Source organism: Lepus europaeus, chromosome 15 (genome assembly GCF_033115175.1).
Source record: "Lepus europaeus isolate LE1 chromosome 15, mLepTim1.pri, whole genome shotgun sequence".
NCBI lineage: Eukaryota > Metazoa > Chordata > Mammalia > Lagomorpha > Leporidae > Lepus > Lepus europaeus.
This window is the reverse complement of record NC_084841.1, coordinates 5158263-5177376: the sequence shown is the minus strand read 5'-3', so window position 1 is coordinate 5177376 and position 19114 is coordinate 5158263. Positions and strand designations below refer to the sequence as shown.

The window sequence follows — 19114 nt, the reverse complement described above, 5'->3', positions numbered from 1 at the left end:
CACTGTCCAGACACTGGTTAGAGGATGGCCATGCTGGTTAGTACCTGAGGCTAACCCCACACAGCACTGCCCAGACACTGGTTAGAGGATGGCCATGCTGGTTAGTACCTGAGGCTAACCCCACACAGCACTGCCCAGACACTGGTTAGGAAGAAGAACACAATTTGGCCTCCTCAGTCACAACAATCTTGAGTTGTAGTGTTCACCTAAATCACACAGCTAGAACTTCATCCAGCTTAGAAAATGGGGTGTCGGAAATGTGTGCAACATTTCAACTGAGACCTGTTGGCAACAGCGCCAGCTAGTAACGTTGTGGGCGGCAGCTCGTTGGCACTCCTCTAAGACATGCTGCTATCTAACAGTATCTAGAAATCACCTGCAGAGAACATGAGCCCGCACAGACTGGCTCAGGTCACTCCCCAGCACCAAGTGTGACTACTTGTCAGTTTGTCTTCATTGGTCTATCAGTGTGAGTCACGTAGGAGCATTTATAGATGGGACCGGTAGCTGGACACACCTTGATTGCTGTATATTATTACAGCTTCAAGTCTTTCTTAGCTTATGCAAACAACCTACAAACGTTAATTACACACGTAACAGTATCTGCTTGGTATGCTTTCCTGTACCTTTTAAATAGGTTTCTGTTTTAAATATACAATAATAAAAAGAAATATATTATAGAACATAATATATAGCCACCAAATCTTAATACTATGCTGTATTTTTTCAGATCTTTATTTCTCAAAATAACCAGAAGCCTTTGACACATAAGAGATTTGTTTTCAAATGCCAAGATAGTAAATGAAAGATACGACATACTAGAGTCTAAAACAAAAGTTATTACACTCCTTTTTTTCTTCCTGTTTTGACAAATTTTGAGAGAATTTGACACTAGGACTCTAAAATTCACTATTAATTGAAGTCTGCATTCTAAATCTAGAATATAGTTTGAGTGACAGCATGGAAGTAAAAGAAATTATATGGGAAAACTCAAAAACACACCAAGAAAAACAGGAATGAAAGGACTCGGTGAGGAAAGAAGAGAGAAAAAGATTTCATTTTACTAAAATGTGTACATGCTGGCATTTATAAACTGAACGCAAATATCCTTAAATTCTGAAATTGTGACATTAAAAAGAATGAATTGTGCTAAATCATGTACCAGAATGAAATTGCAAAATATATTTCACATTTATAGCACCGTAAAAATAAAATCTCATTATAGAGTATTATCTTAAAAATTATCTTAAATACTTTTTTAATAAAAATATAGCTTTGTTAATAAATATTTGATAGTTATATAAACATGTAACAGATATGTTCTACATGTATACTTAAACACCTTAATATGCATATTCTTTGTAGGTACCGGACACACAAAATGATGTAAGTTTTTGTCACATTATTTAAAAGTATAGGCAACTTAAGTACACAGTCACCTAGTGAGTCTGAACAATGCCCCCTCCCCACGCCTTCGCACCTGCAGACACTGTGGCGGGTCTAGGTCCCTGGCAGGTTCTGGAAGGCCCCCAGGGTACCGATGGGAGTGCACGTGGGGAGGGTGGGAGCCGTGAAAATCGAATCCAGAAGTTCTGCTGCACAAGGGACGTTAGATACTTTGGTGAAACTGTCTTCTAGTATGTTTTAGCCAAAAACACTTAACTCTCTTCCTTTAATTTCTGGTCTTATGACCAAATATCCTGAAGGTACCGTTTTTCTTCTTTTAAAGTAGCCAGTGTTTTCATTGCTTCTAGTTTGTCAACGCCAACCTCTTTGCTTATTATGTCCACAAGGGCATCATTGACATCCTTAGCCATGTTCTTAGCATCTCTACAAAAGAAAATAGCAGCCTGTTGACAAAACAGGAATTTTTATCAAATCCTCCTTAATTCGAGAATCTGACTCGTGCCGACTAAGTCATCGGAGTTCTTTCTTCCGTTTTCTCAAACGTTTCAAACAGGTTTCCTGGCCGCCCTGGCCAGGCCTTCAGCCACGGTGACCAGAGTCAAGTTCAAAGCTTCACTACAAGTGCATTTATTTATTCAAAGGCAGACATACAAAGAGACCTTCCATCTGTTGGTTCACTCCCCAGATGCCCACAAAGGGTGGGGCTGGGCTCGGCCAAAGCCAGAGCCTGGAGCTCAGTCCGGGTCTCCCACATGGGAGCAGGGACCCCAGCACTGGGGCAATCACCTGCTGCCTTCCAGGGTGCACATCAGCAGACCACAGTGCTCCTTGACTTTAAAATCCTTCCCCAGCTTCCATATCCGGAGAGCAGCCTGGAGCTTTGGTCAGCGTCTGGGGACCTTCCCCACCCGGCCTCTGGTGGACCTCAGCCTTCACTTCTTCCCTCTCTGAAGGCACATAATCGGTGCACATTCCTGAAGGCAGTAACTCTCTCACATCTCTAAGCCTTTTCACGCACACTGTTAGGTGGGAACTTACTGTGCACCTAGCCCCATTCTGAGTGAGGTCACACAGCTCAGTCTGACTTACAAGGCAGGGGACGGGTCCTCCGGTGGAGCCCTATGGGACACTTTCTGTGTTGTGAGCATCTGCTTTTGCAGCTTCCCCTGCAGGGGCAGCTTGTCTGAGGGGTGGGAATAGACCTCATTCATCCGGGAATCCTGCAACATCTGAGCACCGCCAAGGCACTCTCAGGCCCTCGAATGTTTATGAACGAAGACGCGTGCTGGGCAGGGCTCTAGCAGGAACCTCTCCTGGCCCTCACAGTACAGCGCAGTGAGTAGTGCCCACTGTGCCCGTCTCATCATTCCTGACTGCTCGCTCCTCATCACTCCAAGGGAGCTGCTGTCCCCACGGCCTTTCCACAGGTCACCAGTGGCCTACGTGTTGCCACAGCTGTTGTCCCAGCTCTGTCTTCCCACCTGCCCCATCGGCAGCCTGTGCCTCCCCAGGACCCTGTCCCCTTGGCTCCTGGACAAGTTCACCTCTTCTTCCACGGCTGTTTCCTCTCAGTCTCCTCCGTTCCTGCCTCCCTGATGGAGGTACTGAGTGCCGAGGAGCTCTGCTCTGAGCCCTCGTCTCATCACTATTAATGCTTTCAAGTCCATTCAGCAAATGTGAAAAGTGAAGCACCAGTGATTGGAAAGCTATTTCTGGGGTAACATTTTAAGAGTTTGGATGGGGCCGGTGCTGTGGCTCACTTGGTTAATCCTCCGCCTGCAGCGCAGGCATCCCATATGGGCACCGGGTTCTAGTCCCGGTTGCTCCTCTTCCAGTCCAGCTCTCTGCTGTGGCCCGGGAGGGCAGTGGAGGATGGCCCAAGTGTATGGGCCCTGCACCCGCATGGGAGACCAGGAGGAAGCACCTGGCTCCTGGCTTCGGATCAGCGCAGTGCACCTGCTGTGGCAGCCATTTGGGGGGTGAACCAACAGAAGGAAGACCTTTCTCTCTGTCTCTCTCTCTCACTGTCTAACTCTGCCTGTCAAAAAAAAAAAAAAGAGTTTGGACATTTAAGAAGATATTCTGCAAATTCCTAATCCCCAGTTACTGTTATTTGTGCATATGTATAATCAACCTTGCCTCTACTCTTTAGATTCCTTTCTAAAGTGTCAGGCTGAATTGGACTACTGATGGCAATGTCTTGTCCAAGCACAATGAGTATCACTTTATTAGAAGCCAAATGCAAACATAAAATCAACACAATGACTAGAATTGATGCCCTTTGTCAACTTTAAGCAGTCATTTTCAACTGAGAAGTCAAAAATCTATTAACTGATCATGGAATTAACTTTGTGCCCAACTTGAACAGTAAAACACAATGAATATATGATTAAAATGTGTCATAAGTAGAAAAAGTTAATTTTATTTCAATTATATTTATAGCAGTCTCCTTTATTTGGGGTTTCACTTCCTAGTTTCAGTTATCCAAAGTCAAATATGACCTAAAAATACTACATGGAAAATTCCAGAAAAAAAAAAAAAAAACGTTTCAAACCAAGTGCCATTCTAAGCAGGGTGCCGAAATCTCACACAGTGACACTTTGTCCTGCCCAGCCACCTCAGACGAGAGTCGCTGCTCTGTCCGGTGCACTGCCACTGCATTTGCTACCCATGCATTACTCAGCAGCCGTCCCAGCTAGGAGACCCTCTGCAGCAGTATCACAGTGTCTGGGCTCCAGTGACCCGTGCCTGGAAGCCTAACACATGCATGACCCCCCCAGACACCACATCCTCTCACAGCACCGCCAGCAGGGGTGTACCAGCAGGGTGTCTCAAGACAGGGAGACGCGGCACACACCATTTATTTCCATGGTGCACCGCGACAGTGCTTCTGCTGCATTGCTTGTTGCCGCCAGTCTCTTTCTGCGTCTGATTTGTGAAGTGTATCATAGGCCTGTGCGAGTGCACACTGACGTTCATGGAAGATGGCATGCATACACAGGTTTTCAAAATGTTTATGAAAATGCACACTACCAAAAACTGTAACACAGATTTCAAAATGTTTTCGCAGAAAAACAAGCTTCTAATTTCTTTTATGCAGGAACTTCTGGAGGAATCCTTGAATGCATAGAGAAAGCAGGGCTCTGGGTGTGGCACTACACGCAGTCTCAGTCACCCACTGGGTCCCACCCATGGGGGACGACTGTGTGTTTCCTGGGCCACCAGGCCAGCATCTTGTGTCAGACTCAGTTTTTGTTGTTGCTGTTTTCAAAAAGAACCCGATCTAATGACTCAGAGATTGTGTTAGTTCTAGGGACATATTATGACGAAAGAATAAATTTCTTACTTCAAAACTCCTTTCTAAATGGCTGAAATTTTTTGATTTCCATTAAAACAAGGAGTTTAAAAATACTTTATTTCCTAAGGCAACTGGATTTTATTAATAGCTTTTGTCTCAGAAAGTAGATAAAACTTGGGAACACAAGGACGACTGCTGGTTTATGTCCACTCCAATGCCATAACCATGCCTGGAGGCAGAAGAACCCCCACATCCACATTCTCACAGTCGAAATCAGACTTCTCTCCCCTTAGCTGTCCCGTGACACAAATCACAGACTCTGATTCCCAGCAAAATTAATCCAGGATTGCAAGTCTGATGATTAATGTCTTCATATAAAGTTTTAGGAACACGTATCTAAAACGGGACAAAGTGTTCCTGAACCTGAGAATTAATTTTCACTGTTACTTTCCTGGTGATGGCAACTTCTTGGTTATTAAGCGCATACGAAATCCTTTCGGAACTTGCATTTCTACTCCTGTACTTGCGAATCAAATCCCTCACCCCTGTGTGTCTGGATTACCGGCTCCATCCTGTCCTCCCTCGACCACTCAGTGCCTTCTCCCACCCGGCCCTTGCGCAGGGCGGGCACTCACCCACACACGTAAATACAGCCGCCCTCACGGAGGAGGATGCTCGCAACCTGCTGGCTGTGAACCTGGAGGTTGTCCTGCACATACTTCGCCGGGGCTTCCTCCTTCCCCACACGAGCACCTCTTGAGAAGGAAACCTTCAGTTGAGTCAAGACGCCCTGCTTCAGGAAATGCTCGAGCTCTTCCCTGGAACACAACGACCATGGGTCACTGGAAGCTGCAAAGTCCACACGTTAACCGCGTATTGGGCAGCTGAGCACCACAATACCAGCGTCGTGCAGTACCTGAACAGATAATCCCGCTCCTGATGCCTGCAGCCAAAAAACAGCCACGTTGCTCCAAAGTCTCCCTCCGGGTGCTGCTCTTGGAGCTTCGCTCTGTAGGTGGAAGACAAAGTTGAGATGTTCGACATAAGAGTGTGCAAAACCAAGCTCTTTCAGCAGGAAATGCTACAAACCAACTCAGGTTTGTACATTGCATCTTCGCAGGCTCTGAAAGTTCACCCACTTCATTAACATTTTACTACCCACATGCTGTCATGGCCACATAGTACAGATGGCCCAGCAGTCGCAGACGTGTAACAAGCACAACTCAAAATATCAGTGTGAAACCTAGACTGGTTTCTGCATTTAAAATATTTATAGCAGTTCCATGAATAAATTAACAATAAATACTGGAAAAGCAGCACCGGGCTAAAACGGTAGCATGTATGAAAGTGTTCATGAAAGGCTGAGCGCACAGAGGATGCTTGTCCTGAAGCTTTTGCTTTCTTAAAGATAAAACAAAACAACACAAGGACTGTCCCAAGAACACACGTCCATGGCCTGGGGAACAGTGGAAGACTGCCCACTACTTCACAAACATGGAGGTTTGGTTTCACTTAGTTGATGTCCAACAGTTCTGTTCTGATGTGAAGTTAAGCCAATTGGTACCGTTTTGTAGACAATTACTGATACAGGGCATTTAACTCTGACACTTGGGCCAGGCCTGGGTGTCTGTTGCTAACAATTTTGTCCTGTTAAGGAGGTGCTGAAACAGCCATGGTCTCACAACATGAACCTGTGCTGAACAACCCTATGAGCCACCGTTCTACTGACAAAAGTAAAAGGACAACGGACAGTGCCAACAGTGAGAGGGAAGCCTCAGTACTGTGCTTCCTCTCCCTGGGGGACAAAGTATGGTAGGCCGTCTCGTGTTTGATAAGTTTCTAAATAAACGGTTTTATAATTCAAACTCACTACCTTCACAGGGATGGAAGAAACTACAAAGGCTGTCGCCCGTCCACCCAGGATCACGAGGGATGTGTTTCCCCACCAGCCCCCGCGTGCGCACCTGTGCTGCAGGAAGCCGATGAAGGGCGCTATGCCGGTGCCTGGGCCCACCATGATGATGGGGGTGGACGGGTCACTGGGTAAGTGGAAAGAATTTGCTGTCCGGGCAGAGATGCGTACCTGGAATATTAGACCAGTCACAGTGAGTGTGAGAGAAAACCTAGGCAAAAACGCATGAGCAAGACGATCTCTTCTGAAGCACTCAGAAAGTACAGACCCACCCCTCCCAACAAAGGAGCATCGTTAAACGGCAGCCTAAGACCTCGTGGAGACCAGGGAGCCATAACTGAGTCTGTCTTCTTAATCAAAGATGGCAGTGATGGGTGGGCATTTGGCTTAGCACTGGAGACACCAGTGGAAATGCCCACATCCCATAGCTGAGTGCCCGGGTTCAGCTGTGGCCCTGGCTGCTGACTCCAGCTTCCTGCTAATGTGGACCCCAGGGAGCAACAGTTAAGGGTTCCAGTTCCTCCCACCCAGCTGGGACACCTGGGGTGACTTCCTGGTTCCCAGCTTCCACAAGGCCACCGTGTGCATCTGGAGAGTGGGCTGGCAGATGGGAGTTCTGTCCCCTCCCATCTTTATTATGTAAATAAATAAAAACATAAATTTAAAGTTTTAAAATGAGAGGCCTGGAAGTTCTGAGCCAGAACACTGCTCAGAAGATAATCCAATTACCTCCTAAGCCCATGGATGAGATCTGTCTTCCGGGAGTTCTTCCATTATGGAGAACACACCAAAAAAAATGAAGACAAGAGTCTTCATACTTGCATAGAGTTGAAAAGTTTCAAATGAAAATTAGGCAGCCAGAAAAATAAAGGGAAGGGCTGCTCCAACGATTCTAGTGAAGTGCATTTCATTTGCAATTCTGGGTCCAGTATGAGCCAGATTTGTGTTTGTGTAAAACTAAAACAGTAATGACGTGGTTCAAATTTGTTAGAATTTCAAAATATTTTTCTTTCAAATCATGTGCCGAGGATACTTAGGAGGACTCCATCTGATCACGTTTCACTCTGTCATACATGTCAGCCACACCGAGTGATGCTACGGGTTAAGCAACATTAACTTTTAGTTACGAGAGAACTGCAAAGAGTTCACGAGAGCCTGGACAACAAGCAACTTACATGAAGGACTGGCATTACTGTTCTCGTTAGGGGATGAAACTGTAATTCATGGCTTTAGCTTCATGCAGCCGACTCAGATACGACAGACACCAGGGACACAGAAGTGAACAAAACAAGTCCCTGTCTTCTTGGAAGAAGAGGAGAACACACAAACACATCCACCCAGTGATGTGTAGACATCAACCAGGGTAAGGAAATGAGGGCAGTGCAGAGAGCTGCTAATGCAAACATCAGCATCAGAGAAGGCCCGGATGTACCCAGAGACCTCTGGTGCAGACCTGACTCAAGAGAGAGTTAGCTGGGCAGGTGTTGTGGTACAGGAGGCTAAGCCACCATGCGGGCCTCCTACGACTCAGCTCCAGAGTGCCAGTTCCAGTCCTAGCTACTCTGTGCTCCATGCTGATGGGTCTGGGAGGCAGTGGATGATGCTCCCAATACTTAGGTTCCTGTCAGTCTTGGGAAACCTGAGTGGAGTTCCTGGCTCTTAGCTTCAGCCTGATCCAGCCTTAGGGAGTGAACTAACAGATGGGAAGGTTTCTCTCTGTCTCTCCCTTTTCTGTGTCACTCTGCCTTATAACTGAATGAATAAACAGTTAGTTAACCCGCTGTGGTGCAGCAAGTTAACGCCCTGGCCTGAAGCACCGGCATCCCATATGGGCGCTGGTTTGAGACCCGGCTGCTCCACTTCCGATCCAGCTCTCTGCTACGGCCTGAGAAAGCAGTAGAAGATGGCCCAAGTTCTTGGGCCCCTGTACCCATGTGGGAGACCCAGAAGAAACTCCTAGCACCTGGCATTGGATCAGCACAGCTCCAGCTGTTGCGGCCAATTGGGGAGTGAACCAGCAGATGGAAGACCTCTCTCTCTCTCTCTCTCTCTCTCTCTCTGCCTCTCCTCTCTCTGTGTAACTCTGACTTTCAAAAATAATAATAAGTTAGAAAAAAAACAAAACAAAAAAACAAAATAGTGATCGTTGGCTATGTCAGAGCCTGCTTTCAGCAGAGAAGAACAAGTGCAAAAACCCCACTTTCTGTGTCCTAGGACAGCAAGGAGGCCCACTTGTGCCTGTCCTCACAGCAGGACAGAGGGCGAGGCAAGTGCACACGGCATCAGGCTGGGTGCACCTGCCTGGGTGTGGCTGGAGATGTCCCATCTTCTCACACAGCCGGCTTAACAAGGGGGCAGGGGAGGGTCCACTGCTCCCACAGACAGGCCCCTCCCACAGACAACACTGGGGCCGCAGGTGGGAGAGGTTGTGTGGCATCTGTAGGACACAATGAGATTTAGATAGCATTGTTTCCTTTCTGTCTGTATCTACTACAGACCCACTGCGCAGTCAACTAAAACCTGTCACCGCGGGGAATGCGGGAAGGAGAGCAGGGAGGGAAGAAGGAGACTGTGTGAAAGGCACCTGTGTTCAGCGTCGGGCGCATTGTGCACATGCCTGAACCCACCATCACTGCTGACCACCTGCTCCTTCTACAGTCATAAAGTGACCTGCACGCGTGTGAGCCTGTGGTGGTGGTGTTTTTGATACAGAGAACAGCCTCTCGGGTCCCCACTATTCTGCCAACGTGCAATGAGCAAGTCTGTGAAGCACTTCTCTGTGCAGGTGGTGGACGGGGAAATCGCCAAGTTAGAGGGCAGTTCCCAGCAGCGGTCTTCCCTGAGGCCTCTCAAGTGTCTGTCACAGTCCACATTACACCTGAGGGCCATGACCTTTGCAACCCTAGTAACCTGAAGAAATCAAACTTGTCAGACACTTCAAATGACATACGGAGAAAGACGACTCCAGGATAGTCACCCCAAGGGGCAAGGAGGACAATCGTGAACTGCTCCCTGCGTATGTGGCTGAACATGGGGTTTGTGAAGTCCACGTACAAACGTGTCCATGATGTGTCAGAAAATCAGAACTTGTGTTTTCCAGGTGTTTTAAGTGCTACGCTACAATAATTATTTTCTAATTCAGATCCTGCAGGATAGGGAGATGACAAAAACAGAGAAAGAGGGACAGGGGGAAACCCTGACACCCCAAACTGGAGAATGTGAAGTTAACCTTTGGCTGTCAGCACACTTGGGATCCGGCCTGAACATAAAATGTCACTGCTCTTACCTCTCCTTGGTCCCTACTGGATGGACTCCCCGCCCCGCCCTGGGCCAATGACCAGAATCCAGAGGATCAGCGTCCTTCTCCCTGAGTGGTGCAGGCGAGTGAGGAGAAGAGACTGTCCCAGAAAACCATGCATTACACAGCTCAAGGGTGAGTGAAAGGCAGTGTTCCCTTCCCCTCCAGCAGAGATGTGAAAATTCACACACAGCCCAGGGCTCCTCTCGGCAGCCTGATGCAGGATAAGCAGGCAGAGTAGGATTTTAACGACGCTGCACGTGCTTGCTTCTGCAGTACCTGAGGGGCCAGGCCCTGCCCGCCGTCTGCACGTGCGTCTTGGGTGTTTGGCTGAAGAAATGAGGCGACCGCTGTGGCCAACCAGCCGGTGCACAAGCCCTTCCGCAAGACCACGGTCGTGGTGCTGGACACAAACTCCACAACGTTGAAGACAAAGTGCAGCTTCCCCGGGTGAAACAGACTGGAGCTGCAAAGACACACACAGGTGACACCACCGCTTCAAACCCCCCGCCCCCCCCCCCCCGCGCCAGACTGCCTGCTTTGCGCCATCATCCGGGAGCACTGCCAGGCTTATGTCCTTGCCCTGAGACTAGAGAGGGTCTTCAGTCAACATCTGTAAGGCCTCGTTACCGTGTGAATGAACGGACACAAATCCTGACCAGGAGCCCACGTATCGTTTACTGTTAGGACAATAAAATCTGAAAATAGATGAAGTACAAATATCCAGAAAACTAAAACTCCCAAGTAAAACCACCTTTAAAAGATTGCTAGAGAGGCTAGTGTCCTGGAGCAACGGATTAGGCCACTGCCTGCCAGCATCCCACAGGGGTGCTGGCTCGAGTCCCGGTTGTTCCACTTTCTTGATCCAACTCCCTGTTGATGTGCTTGGGAAAGCAATGGAAGATGGCCCAAGTGGTTGGGCCCCTGAACCCATGTGGGAGACCCAGATGCAGTTCCAGGCTCCTGGCTTTGGCCTGGCCCAGCCCTGGCTGTTGTGGACATCTGGGAAGTAACTGTGCATGGAAGATCTCTCTCTTTCTTTCTTTCCCTCTTTCTATAACTGCCTTTCAAACAAATAAATCTTAAAAGCCAAAACACATCTCTGCCTGTTGTACTATACACTGAGTAGCGAGAAGGAACACCCTGATCAGTGCACACTCCCACAGGTGCACTTCTTGTATGATCACCGTGGAGGGGTGCACAGTGGAACACCCTCCCTGGTGACAGAGGCCTAGCACACCAGCACAGGAAGCAGGCTGCCGCCCAGGAGACCCCCACTGCAGAGAAAACTGAGCCCAGGGCCACAGGCAGCCTCTGAAGGTCCCACTCCCGAGTTCCTGGAGGGCAGGACCCTGTGCCTCATCCGTCCACACCTCATGATGCTCGTGTTTCACATGGCTGGTGAGCTTTCCCGGGTCATAAGCAGTAAGGATCTGAAGCCTGACCTGCCTAAGGTTTTGAGGAAAAGATGCTGTTATGTTAAAAAATACTAGTACCTTGCACATGAATATGGTCTGGGCTGCAGTTTAGGAAGATGTTCTAGGAAAAAAAAACAAAACCATCATTAACTTTGCTGATACTGAAAATAACCTTATTATCAAAAAGGCAAAAAAAATTCAAAGTTTAAATTTAATTCTTATTTTCTTTTATTTGGAATATTCAAAATAACTAATATTCTAGCTTTAAATCTTACAGTGCATAAAATTTTGGGCGCTAAGAAAATACGACCTTTCCTTCCAGTCCCTAAAGCTAGAAACCAGCTAGAACACCTCCCTTATTCTGAAATCAGTGTGTCCATTCACACGCTTGTTTGTTAAACCAAAAGCTGCTGCTGGAGACTGGGAGCGGCTGGCAATGCAGGCGGTGAAGAACTCGTGGGTGAGCAGTCGTATCTATAACAACGCGCCGCAGAGGGGCGTGGGCGAACGGCCGGCTGGAAGCAGACCACTCCTCCACGGGCACCAGGAACGCGTCTGAGGTGGACTGCACAGGAGGGCGGCTTCTCCCTCACTGCTGGGGACGTGGACTGGGGCGCAGGTGATCGCCACAAAAGACACCACGAATAGGGTCCGTGAAGACGCCTGTGGCTCCAGAAGCTCATCACATGTTTACGTTGACATGCGGTTGTCCAGGGAGAAACCTCAGGCATTTCAGACTCCAAGCAAAGTCCTCAACTCCACAAGATCAAAGACCCCTATTTTAAGGATTACTGGGACTACTTGGGCTTGAAATATTTTTCCTTTTTAAATTTATAGAATTAATTTAAAATGTGGTGACACTTTCAAGCCCATTTTTCTACCATTTTCAGGAAGGGGAAAGAAAAAGGACACCACGAAGTAACAAGGATGAGAAACCAGGAACCGGCCTGACAAAGGGAGCACCTTCACTGTCCTGGGCAGCGAAGGGACACTGCAGGCCCCGCCGTGCAAAGGAGACAGGCCCGGGACTGGCATCACCAGACACGCAGACGGTAAAGGTAACGCTCACCACCACAGGAACACAGAGCAGAGACTCACACAGGAGAGCGGCGAAGGTTTGAAAACCCAGGCGTTCTCAGAGTCACTGTCCGGTCCTACTGACACGGTCAGGAGTTCTCAGGGTCACTGTCCGGCCCTAGTGACACGGTCAGGAGTTCTCAGGGTCACTGTCCGGCCCTAGTGACATGGTCAGGAGTTCTCAGGGTCACTGTCCGGCCCTACTGACACGGTCAGGAGTTCTCAGGGTCACTGTCCGGCCCTAGTGACACGGTCAGGAGTTCCCAGGGTCACTGTCCGGCCCTAGTGACAAGGTCAGGAGTTCTCAGTCACTGTCCGGCCCTAGTGACACGGTCAGGAGTTCTCAGGGTCACTGTCCGGCCCTAGTGACACGGTCAGGAGTTCCCAGGGTCACTGTCCGGCCCTAGTGACACGGTCAGGAGTTCTCAGGGTCACTGTCCGGCCCTAGTGACACGGTCAGGAGTTCTCAGGGTCACTGTCCGGCCCTAATGACACGGTCAGGAGTTCTCAGGGTCACTGTCCGGCCCTACTGACACGGTCAGGAGTTCTCAGTCACTGTCCAGCCCTAGTGACATGGTCAGGAGTTCTCAGGGTCACTGTCCGGCCCTAGTGACACGGTCAGGAGTTCTCAGGGTCACTGTCCGGCCCTAGTGACACGGTCAGGAGTTCTCAGGGTCACTGTCCGGCCCCAGTGACACGGTCAGGAGTTCTCAGGGTCACTGTCCGGCCCCAGTGACACGGTCAGGAGATCTCAGTCACTGTCCGGCCCTAGTGACATGGTCAGGAGTTCTCAGTCACTGTCTGGTCCCTAGTGACACGGTCAGGAGTTCTCAGGGTCACTGTCCGGCCCTAGTGACACGGTCAGGAGTTCTCAGTCACTGTCCGGTCCCTAGTGACACGGTCAGGAGTTCTCAGAGTCACTGTCCGGCCCTAGTGACACGGTCAGGAGTTCTCAGGGTCACTGTCTGGTCCCTACTGACACGGTCAGGAGTTCTCAGGGTCACTGTCTGGTCCCTAGTGACATGGTCAGGAGTTCTCAGAGTCACTGTCCGGCCCCAGTGACACGGTCAGGAGTTCTCAGAGTCACCGTCCGGCCCTAGTGACACGGTCAGGAGTTCTCAGGGTCACTGTCCGGCCCTAGTGACACGGTCAGGAGTTCTCAGGGTCACTGTCTGGTCCCTAGTGACACGGTCAGGAGTTCTCAGAGTCACTGTCCAGCACTACTGACACGGTCAGGAGTTCTCAGGGTCACTGTCTGGTCCCTACTGACACAGTCAGGAGTTCTCAGGGTCACTGTCTGGTCCCTACTGACATGGTCAGGAGTTCTCAGAGTCACTGTCCGGCCCCAGTGACACGGTCAGGAGTTCTCAGAGTCACCGTCCGGCCCTAGTGACACGGTCAGGAGTTCTCAGGGTCACTGTCCGGCCCTACTGACACGGTCAGGAGTTCTCAGGGTCACTGTCCGGCCCTAGTGACACGGTCAGGAGTTCTCAGGGTCACTGTCCGGCCCTGGTGACACGGTCAGGAGTTCTCAGGGTCACTGTCCGGCCCTAGTGACACGGTCAGGAGTTCTCAGTCACTGTCCGGTCCCTAGTGACACGGTCAGGAGTTCTCAGAGTCACTGTCCGGCCCCAGTGACACGGTCAAGAGTTCTCAGAGTCACTGTCTGGTCCCTAGTGACACGGTCAGGAGTTCTCAGAGTCACTGTCCAGCACTACTGACACGGTCAGGAGTTCTCAGGGTCACTGTCTGGTCCCTACTGACACGGTCAGGAGTTCTCAGGGTCACTGTCTGGTCCCTAGTGACACGGTCAGGAGTTCTCAGAGTCACTGTCCGGCCCCAGTGACACGGTCAGGAGTTCTGAGTCACCGTCCGGCCCTAGTGACACGGTCAGGAGTTCTCAGGGTCACTGTCTGGTCCCTAGTGACACGGTCAGGAGTTCTCAGAGTCACTGTCCGGCCCTAGTGACACGGTCAGGAGTTCTCAGGGTCACTGTCTGGTCCTACTGACACGGTCAGGAGTTCTCAGGGTCACTGTCCGGCCCTACTGACACGGTCAGGAGTTCTCAGGGTCACTGTCCAGCACTACTGACACGGTCAGGAGTTCTCAGTCACTGTCTGGCCCTAGTGACACGGTCAGGAGTTCTCGGAGTCACTGTCCGGCCCTAATGACACGGTCAGGAGTTCTCAGGGTCACTGTCCGGCCCTAGTGACACGGTCAGGAGTTCTCAGGGTCACTGTCCGGCCCTAGTGACACGGTCAGGAGTTCTCAGGGTCACTGTCCGGCCCTACTGACACGGTCAGGAGTTCTCAGGGTCACTGTCCGGCCCTAGTGACACGGTCAGGAGTTCTCAGGGTCACTGTCCGGCCCTAGTGACACGGTCAGGAGTTCTCAGAGTCACTGTCCGGCCCTAGTGACATGGTCAGGAGTTCTCAGGGTCACTGTCCGGCCCTAGTGACACGGTCAGGAGTTCTCAGGGTCACTGTCCGGCCCTAGTGACACGGTCAGGAGTTCTCAGAGTCACTATCTGGTCCCTAGTGACACGGTCAGGAGTTCTCAGTCACTGTCTGGTCCCTAGTGACACGGTCAGGAGTTCTCAGGGTCACTGTCCGGCCCTAGTGACACGGTCAGGAGTTCTCAGAGTCACTGTCCGGCCCTACTGACATGGTCAGGAGTTCTCAGGGTCTGGCCCTAGTGACACGGTCAGGAGTTCTCAGGGTCACTGTCTAGCCCCAGTGACACGGTCAGGAGTTCTCAGGGTCACTGTCTGGCCCCAGTGACACGGTCAGGAGTTCTCAGGGTCACTGTCTGGTCCCTAGTGACACGGTCAGGAGTTCTCAGAGTCACTGTCCAGCACTACTGACACGGTCAGGAGTTCTCAGGGTCACTGTCTGGTCCCTACTGACACGGTCAGGAGTTCTCAGGGTCACTGTCTGGTCCCTAGTGACACGGTCAGGAGTTCTCAGAGTCACTGTCTGGTCCCTAGTGACATGGTCAGGAGTTCTCAGAGTCACTGTCCGGCCCCAGTGACACGGTCAGGAGTTCTCAGAGTCACCGTCCGGCCCCAGTGACACGGTCAGGAGTTCTCAGGGTCACCGTCCGGCCCTAGTGACACGGTCAGGAGTTCTCAGGGTCACCGTCCGGCCCTAGTGACACGGTCAGGAGTTCTCAGGGTCACCGTCCGGCCCTAGTGACACGGTCAGGAGTTCTCAGGGTCACTGTCCGGCCCTAGTGACACGGTCAGGAGTTCTCAGGGTCACTGTCCGGCCCTAGTGACACGGTCAGGAGTTCTCAGGGTCACTGTCCGGCCCTAGTGACACGGTCAGGAGTTCTCAGGGTCACTGTCCGGCCCTAGTGACACGGTCAGGAGTTCTCAGGGTCACTGTCCGGCCCTAGTGACACGGTCAGGAGTTCTCAGGGTCACTGTCCGGCCCTAGTGACACGGTCAGGAGTTCTCAGAGTCACTGTCCGGCCCTAGTGACACGGTCAGGAGTTCTCAGGGTCACTGTCCGGCCCTAGTGACACGGTCAGGAGTTCTCAGGGTCACTGTCCGGCCCCAGTGACACGGTCAGGAGTTCTCAGAGTCACTGTCTGGTCCTACTGACACGGTCAGGAGTTCTCAGGGTCACTGTCCGGCCCCAGTGACACGGTCAGGAGTTCTCAGGGTCACTGTCCGGCCCTAGTGACATGGTCAGGAGAGGCCCCTGTGCTGGAGGGAAGGAGCCTAGGCGCGCTCTCACCTGCAGTTTTCGGGGAGGCGAGCCCCGAGTACATCGGCAGGGGCTGGAGCCATTAGTCCCCTTTGCTCTCAAAGACCCTCAGTCTGGACTTGCCCAGGCAGGGGCATTTCTGCATTGTGCACGCAGGGTGTGGGGTCGTTAAACTCTGTCAATTACCTGTCACATTCACTATTTTTAAAAAAGATCATGTTTTTTCTTATAAAATTCACTTTTAGAAAAATAGATCTATTTTCTTGGAAAAAAACAAGTACATTTTAAAAATGCTGAATTCTGAGCCGCAAAGAAAGGGAGAAGAACGGATACAATAAGAGAAAACGATAGTGACACTGGAAGGAGAAAAAACCAGAAATCAGAAAGTGTGCAGACTGACTCCTAGGAGACAGCTCAGGTGTCACAGCACCATCTGTCACAGACCTCCCCGACTCAGAGTGACCCCACGACGTCTGCAAGGCTGCTGTCCCGCCAAGGACGCCTACCCGAGAGCACACACAGAGTGGGGGTTCTGGGAAGGCAGCCGCTCACCGAGCACGAGGCCGAGCGGCGGCCGGCAGGACGGGAAGGCGAGGAGGAGGTCCAGGAGGCAGGCGTTGGCGTCTCGCACGAAGCGGTTGTAATCGGCCGCTCCCTGTTTGCTGCACAGCTCCTGCAGCCTGCGCTTCTCAGCACCGTCGCTGGTGGAGTCCACGAGGGCTCGCAGAAACGCCTGGGCGAAGGAGGCTGCCGTAAGTGACACCGTGCCCCGTGCTGACAACTGTGAGAGTGTTCGGTCTCTGCCTGCGACGCGCCCGATTACCCAAGAAAAAGGCAGGCAGCCACGAGGAGCGCTGTCAGGAAAACAGAATCTACCATCTGATTTGATGTTGCCCTGCTGGGAAAACCCTACAAAGAAGAAGCCCAAACTCCTGGACAAGACACCAGACTCGCTGATAACCACTGTAGGTTTCAACGCAGTCAAAAGCTTAGTCCTATGTGGCACGTGCTGCTTAGGAACACGGCATTTTATTAAGTCATCTGTGTCAAATATTGCCTGAAATACTGATGGTTTCGGACACTTTTTATGCGACAGCTCACGACAGTCGAGTCCTGCACTCCCCTAGCAGGGCTGAGGTTGCTGCTCTGGGGGCGGTCACAGCCCTCATGGTGCTAACACAGGAAATGTTGCACTGCTTGTGGGAGAACACGCTGACAAGGCTGATAAACATTACCACCATTTACGCTGCAGAAATTTTTAAAATGGTAATTATACTTCGAGGAATTTATCTTGCAAAAATACTTCGAATAAATATGCAAAGATTAACATAGTCTTGTACCATATTAATACAGCCTTATAGCAAATGTTCGCCTGGGCGGTTTCTAGAAATAGTGGACAACTGGAAGCAACCAATTGCCCATGACTAAGTAAATCAATGAATTATGCTGCATCCACTAAAGATATTTTCAGTCTATCCATGTTGAAATGGGTAAACACCTGACTGTTTTTAAGTAAAAGACAAGTTATAGAACAGTACAAAGAAGTGGTTTTCAAAATATTCTCAAAAGATGTATATTATGAAAACACTATCCATGGATTTTCAACTTTTTTTGTACCAAAATAAACTTATCTTTTAATTCTGTTTTCCATGAACTTTTTGAAGTCACTCTGTATATTTTAAGATTTTTTTTCTCAGCAAAATAAAATGCGAACTCTGAGAGTAGGATCAGGAAACTTCACTTCTTGGGTTATTTATTTCCGTATCCAGAATTTTCACAAGAAGCATATTGGTTTTGCAGGAAATCAAAATGAATACATATATGTATATATATAAGTATATATATATTTACACACACTGCAAGAAAGTAAAAAATGTTAAATTTGAACCAAAGTTACGAATTTATTGCATTTAATCTAGAACTTCTCATCACAATGAATCAACCCTAAATGTAATCAAATGATTTGATCAAATGATACCGACAGCTAAGCCTCTCTCTAAAGTAGTTTGCTTCCCAAAGACTAGAAATGCAATAAACATGAATAAAGCCCTCTGTGGAAAGGGCAGCCTCATTTCTGTCTCTTTGTGCTCACTGACAACACAAGCTCGGCCAGGAAAAAAGTGGAAAATTTCAGCTACTAACAGTCAACTGAGAAAAATGGTTAGGCGGAAAAAAACCAGTATTTTAAAAATATAGTTCTTAGTATGATACTGACATCTAGTGGACCTTTCCAGCTCTAAATTCTTTTAAACAGCAGTATAACTAACCTACGAAAACCTTCAATTTTCCCCAATAAGTAAGTATGCAGCACTACACAAGAGACCTAAGTAACTACAGGAGGTGGCAAGTGGGGTGGGGGCCCTCAGCTCCCACAGGCTTTCTGTCATCAGAGAGAGATGGCAATGCGTAGCTGGGGAATGTAAGGTTAACCATTTCATCACTGTGTAACTGCTATATAAAGTTAATGTCTAGTAAAAATAACACGAACAAAAATCCTATCTTTACAATCTCACTCTGCAGAAAACATAATTAATTTCAATGCAAACCCAACATAAACATATTTGCCTATGCCAATTATGATGATACCACTCCGTCTCGGGAACTACTTTTCTAAACATGCCATGAAAAGCACATTCTGTTAAGACTGTCAAGACAGATATCAGATCTAGATGATGTAAGTCCTACACGAGCTAAGCATATTTTAAAATAGTTATCCGGAGAAGACAGGAAAATACCTTTTTGGGAACTGCTCGTATTTCGAGACACCAGGTGAAAATGAACTGGAGCGAGCGGCTCTCGGGGACGTGCGGGGGCAAGGCAGCTCCTGCTCAGCAAGACAGGGAAAAGGTTCACGACATGGAAGGCATCGAGTGCCGTGCTTTCTCCCAAACCACTCTTTGACATCACGCTGCTGTTACAGGGCAAGATGGTCTGTGGCAATGTACAGTCAGCAAAATGAAGACCGCAGAAAAGCCCCACCCAAAAGCAAGAGTC

The 19114-nt window shown here is 49.5% G+C and overlaps 1 protein-coding gene across 4 annotated transcripts in view; it reads right to left on the bottom strand.

The window, feature by feature from the left end:
- Nucleotides 1-703: 703 nt before the first annotated feature.
- The window catches only part of MTRR (5-methyltetrahydrofolate-homocysteine methyltransferase reductase), a 30885-nt gene continuing 12474 nt past the window's right edge, over nucleotides 704-19114 (bottom strand). For all 4 annotated transcript variants that reach the window (XM_062211894.1, XM_062211895.1, XM_062211893.1 and 1 more), the window contains 8 exons: nucleotides 18856-18944; nucleotides 16673-16853; nucleotides 11412-11454; nucleotides 10195-10381; nucleotides 6670-6788; nucleotides 5622-5714; nucleotides 5341-5523; nucleotides 704-1830 (listed from right to left, as the gene is read on the bottom strand). In XM_062211894.1, the coding sequence (XP_062067878.1) occupies nucleotides 1686-1830; nucleotides 5341-5523; nucleotides 5622-5714; nucleotides 6670-6788; nucleotides 10195-10381; nucleotides 11412-11454; nucleotides 16673-16853; nucleotides 18856-18944 (1040 nt within the window). In that variant the 3' untranslated portion in view covers nucleotides 704-1685. The remainder of the gene's footprint in view (nucleotides 1831-5340; nucleotides 5524-5621; nucleotides 5715-6669; nucleotides 6789-10194; nucleotides 10382-11411; nucleotides 11455-16672; nucleotides 16854-18855; nucleotides 18945-19114) is intronic.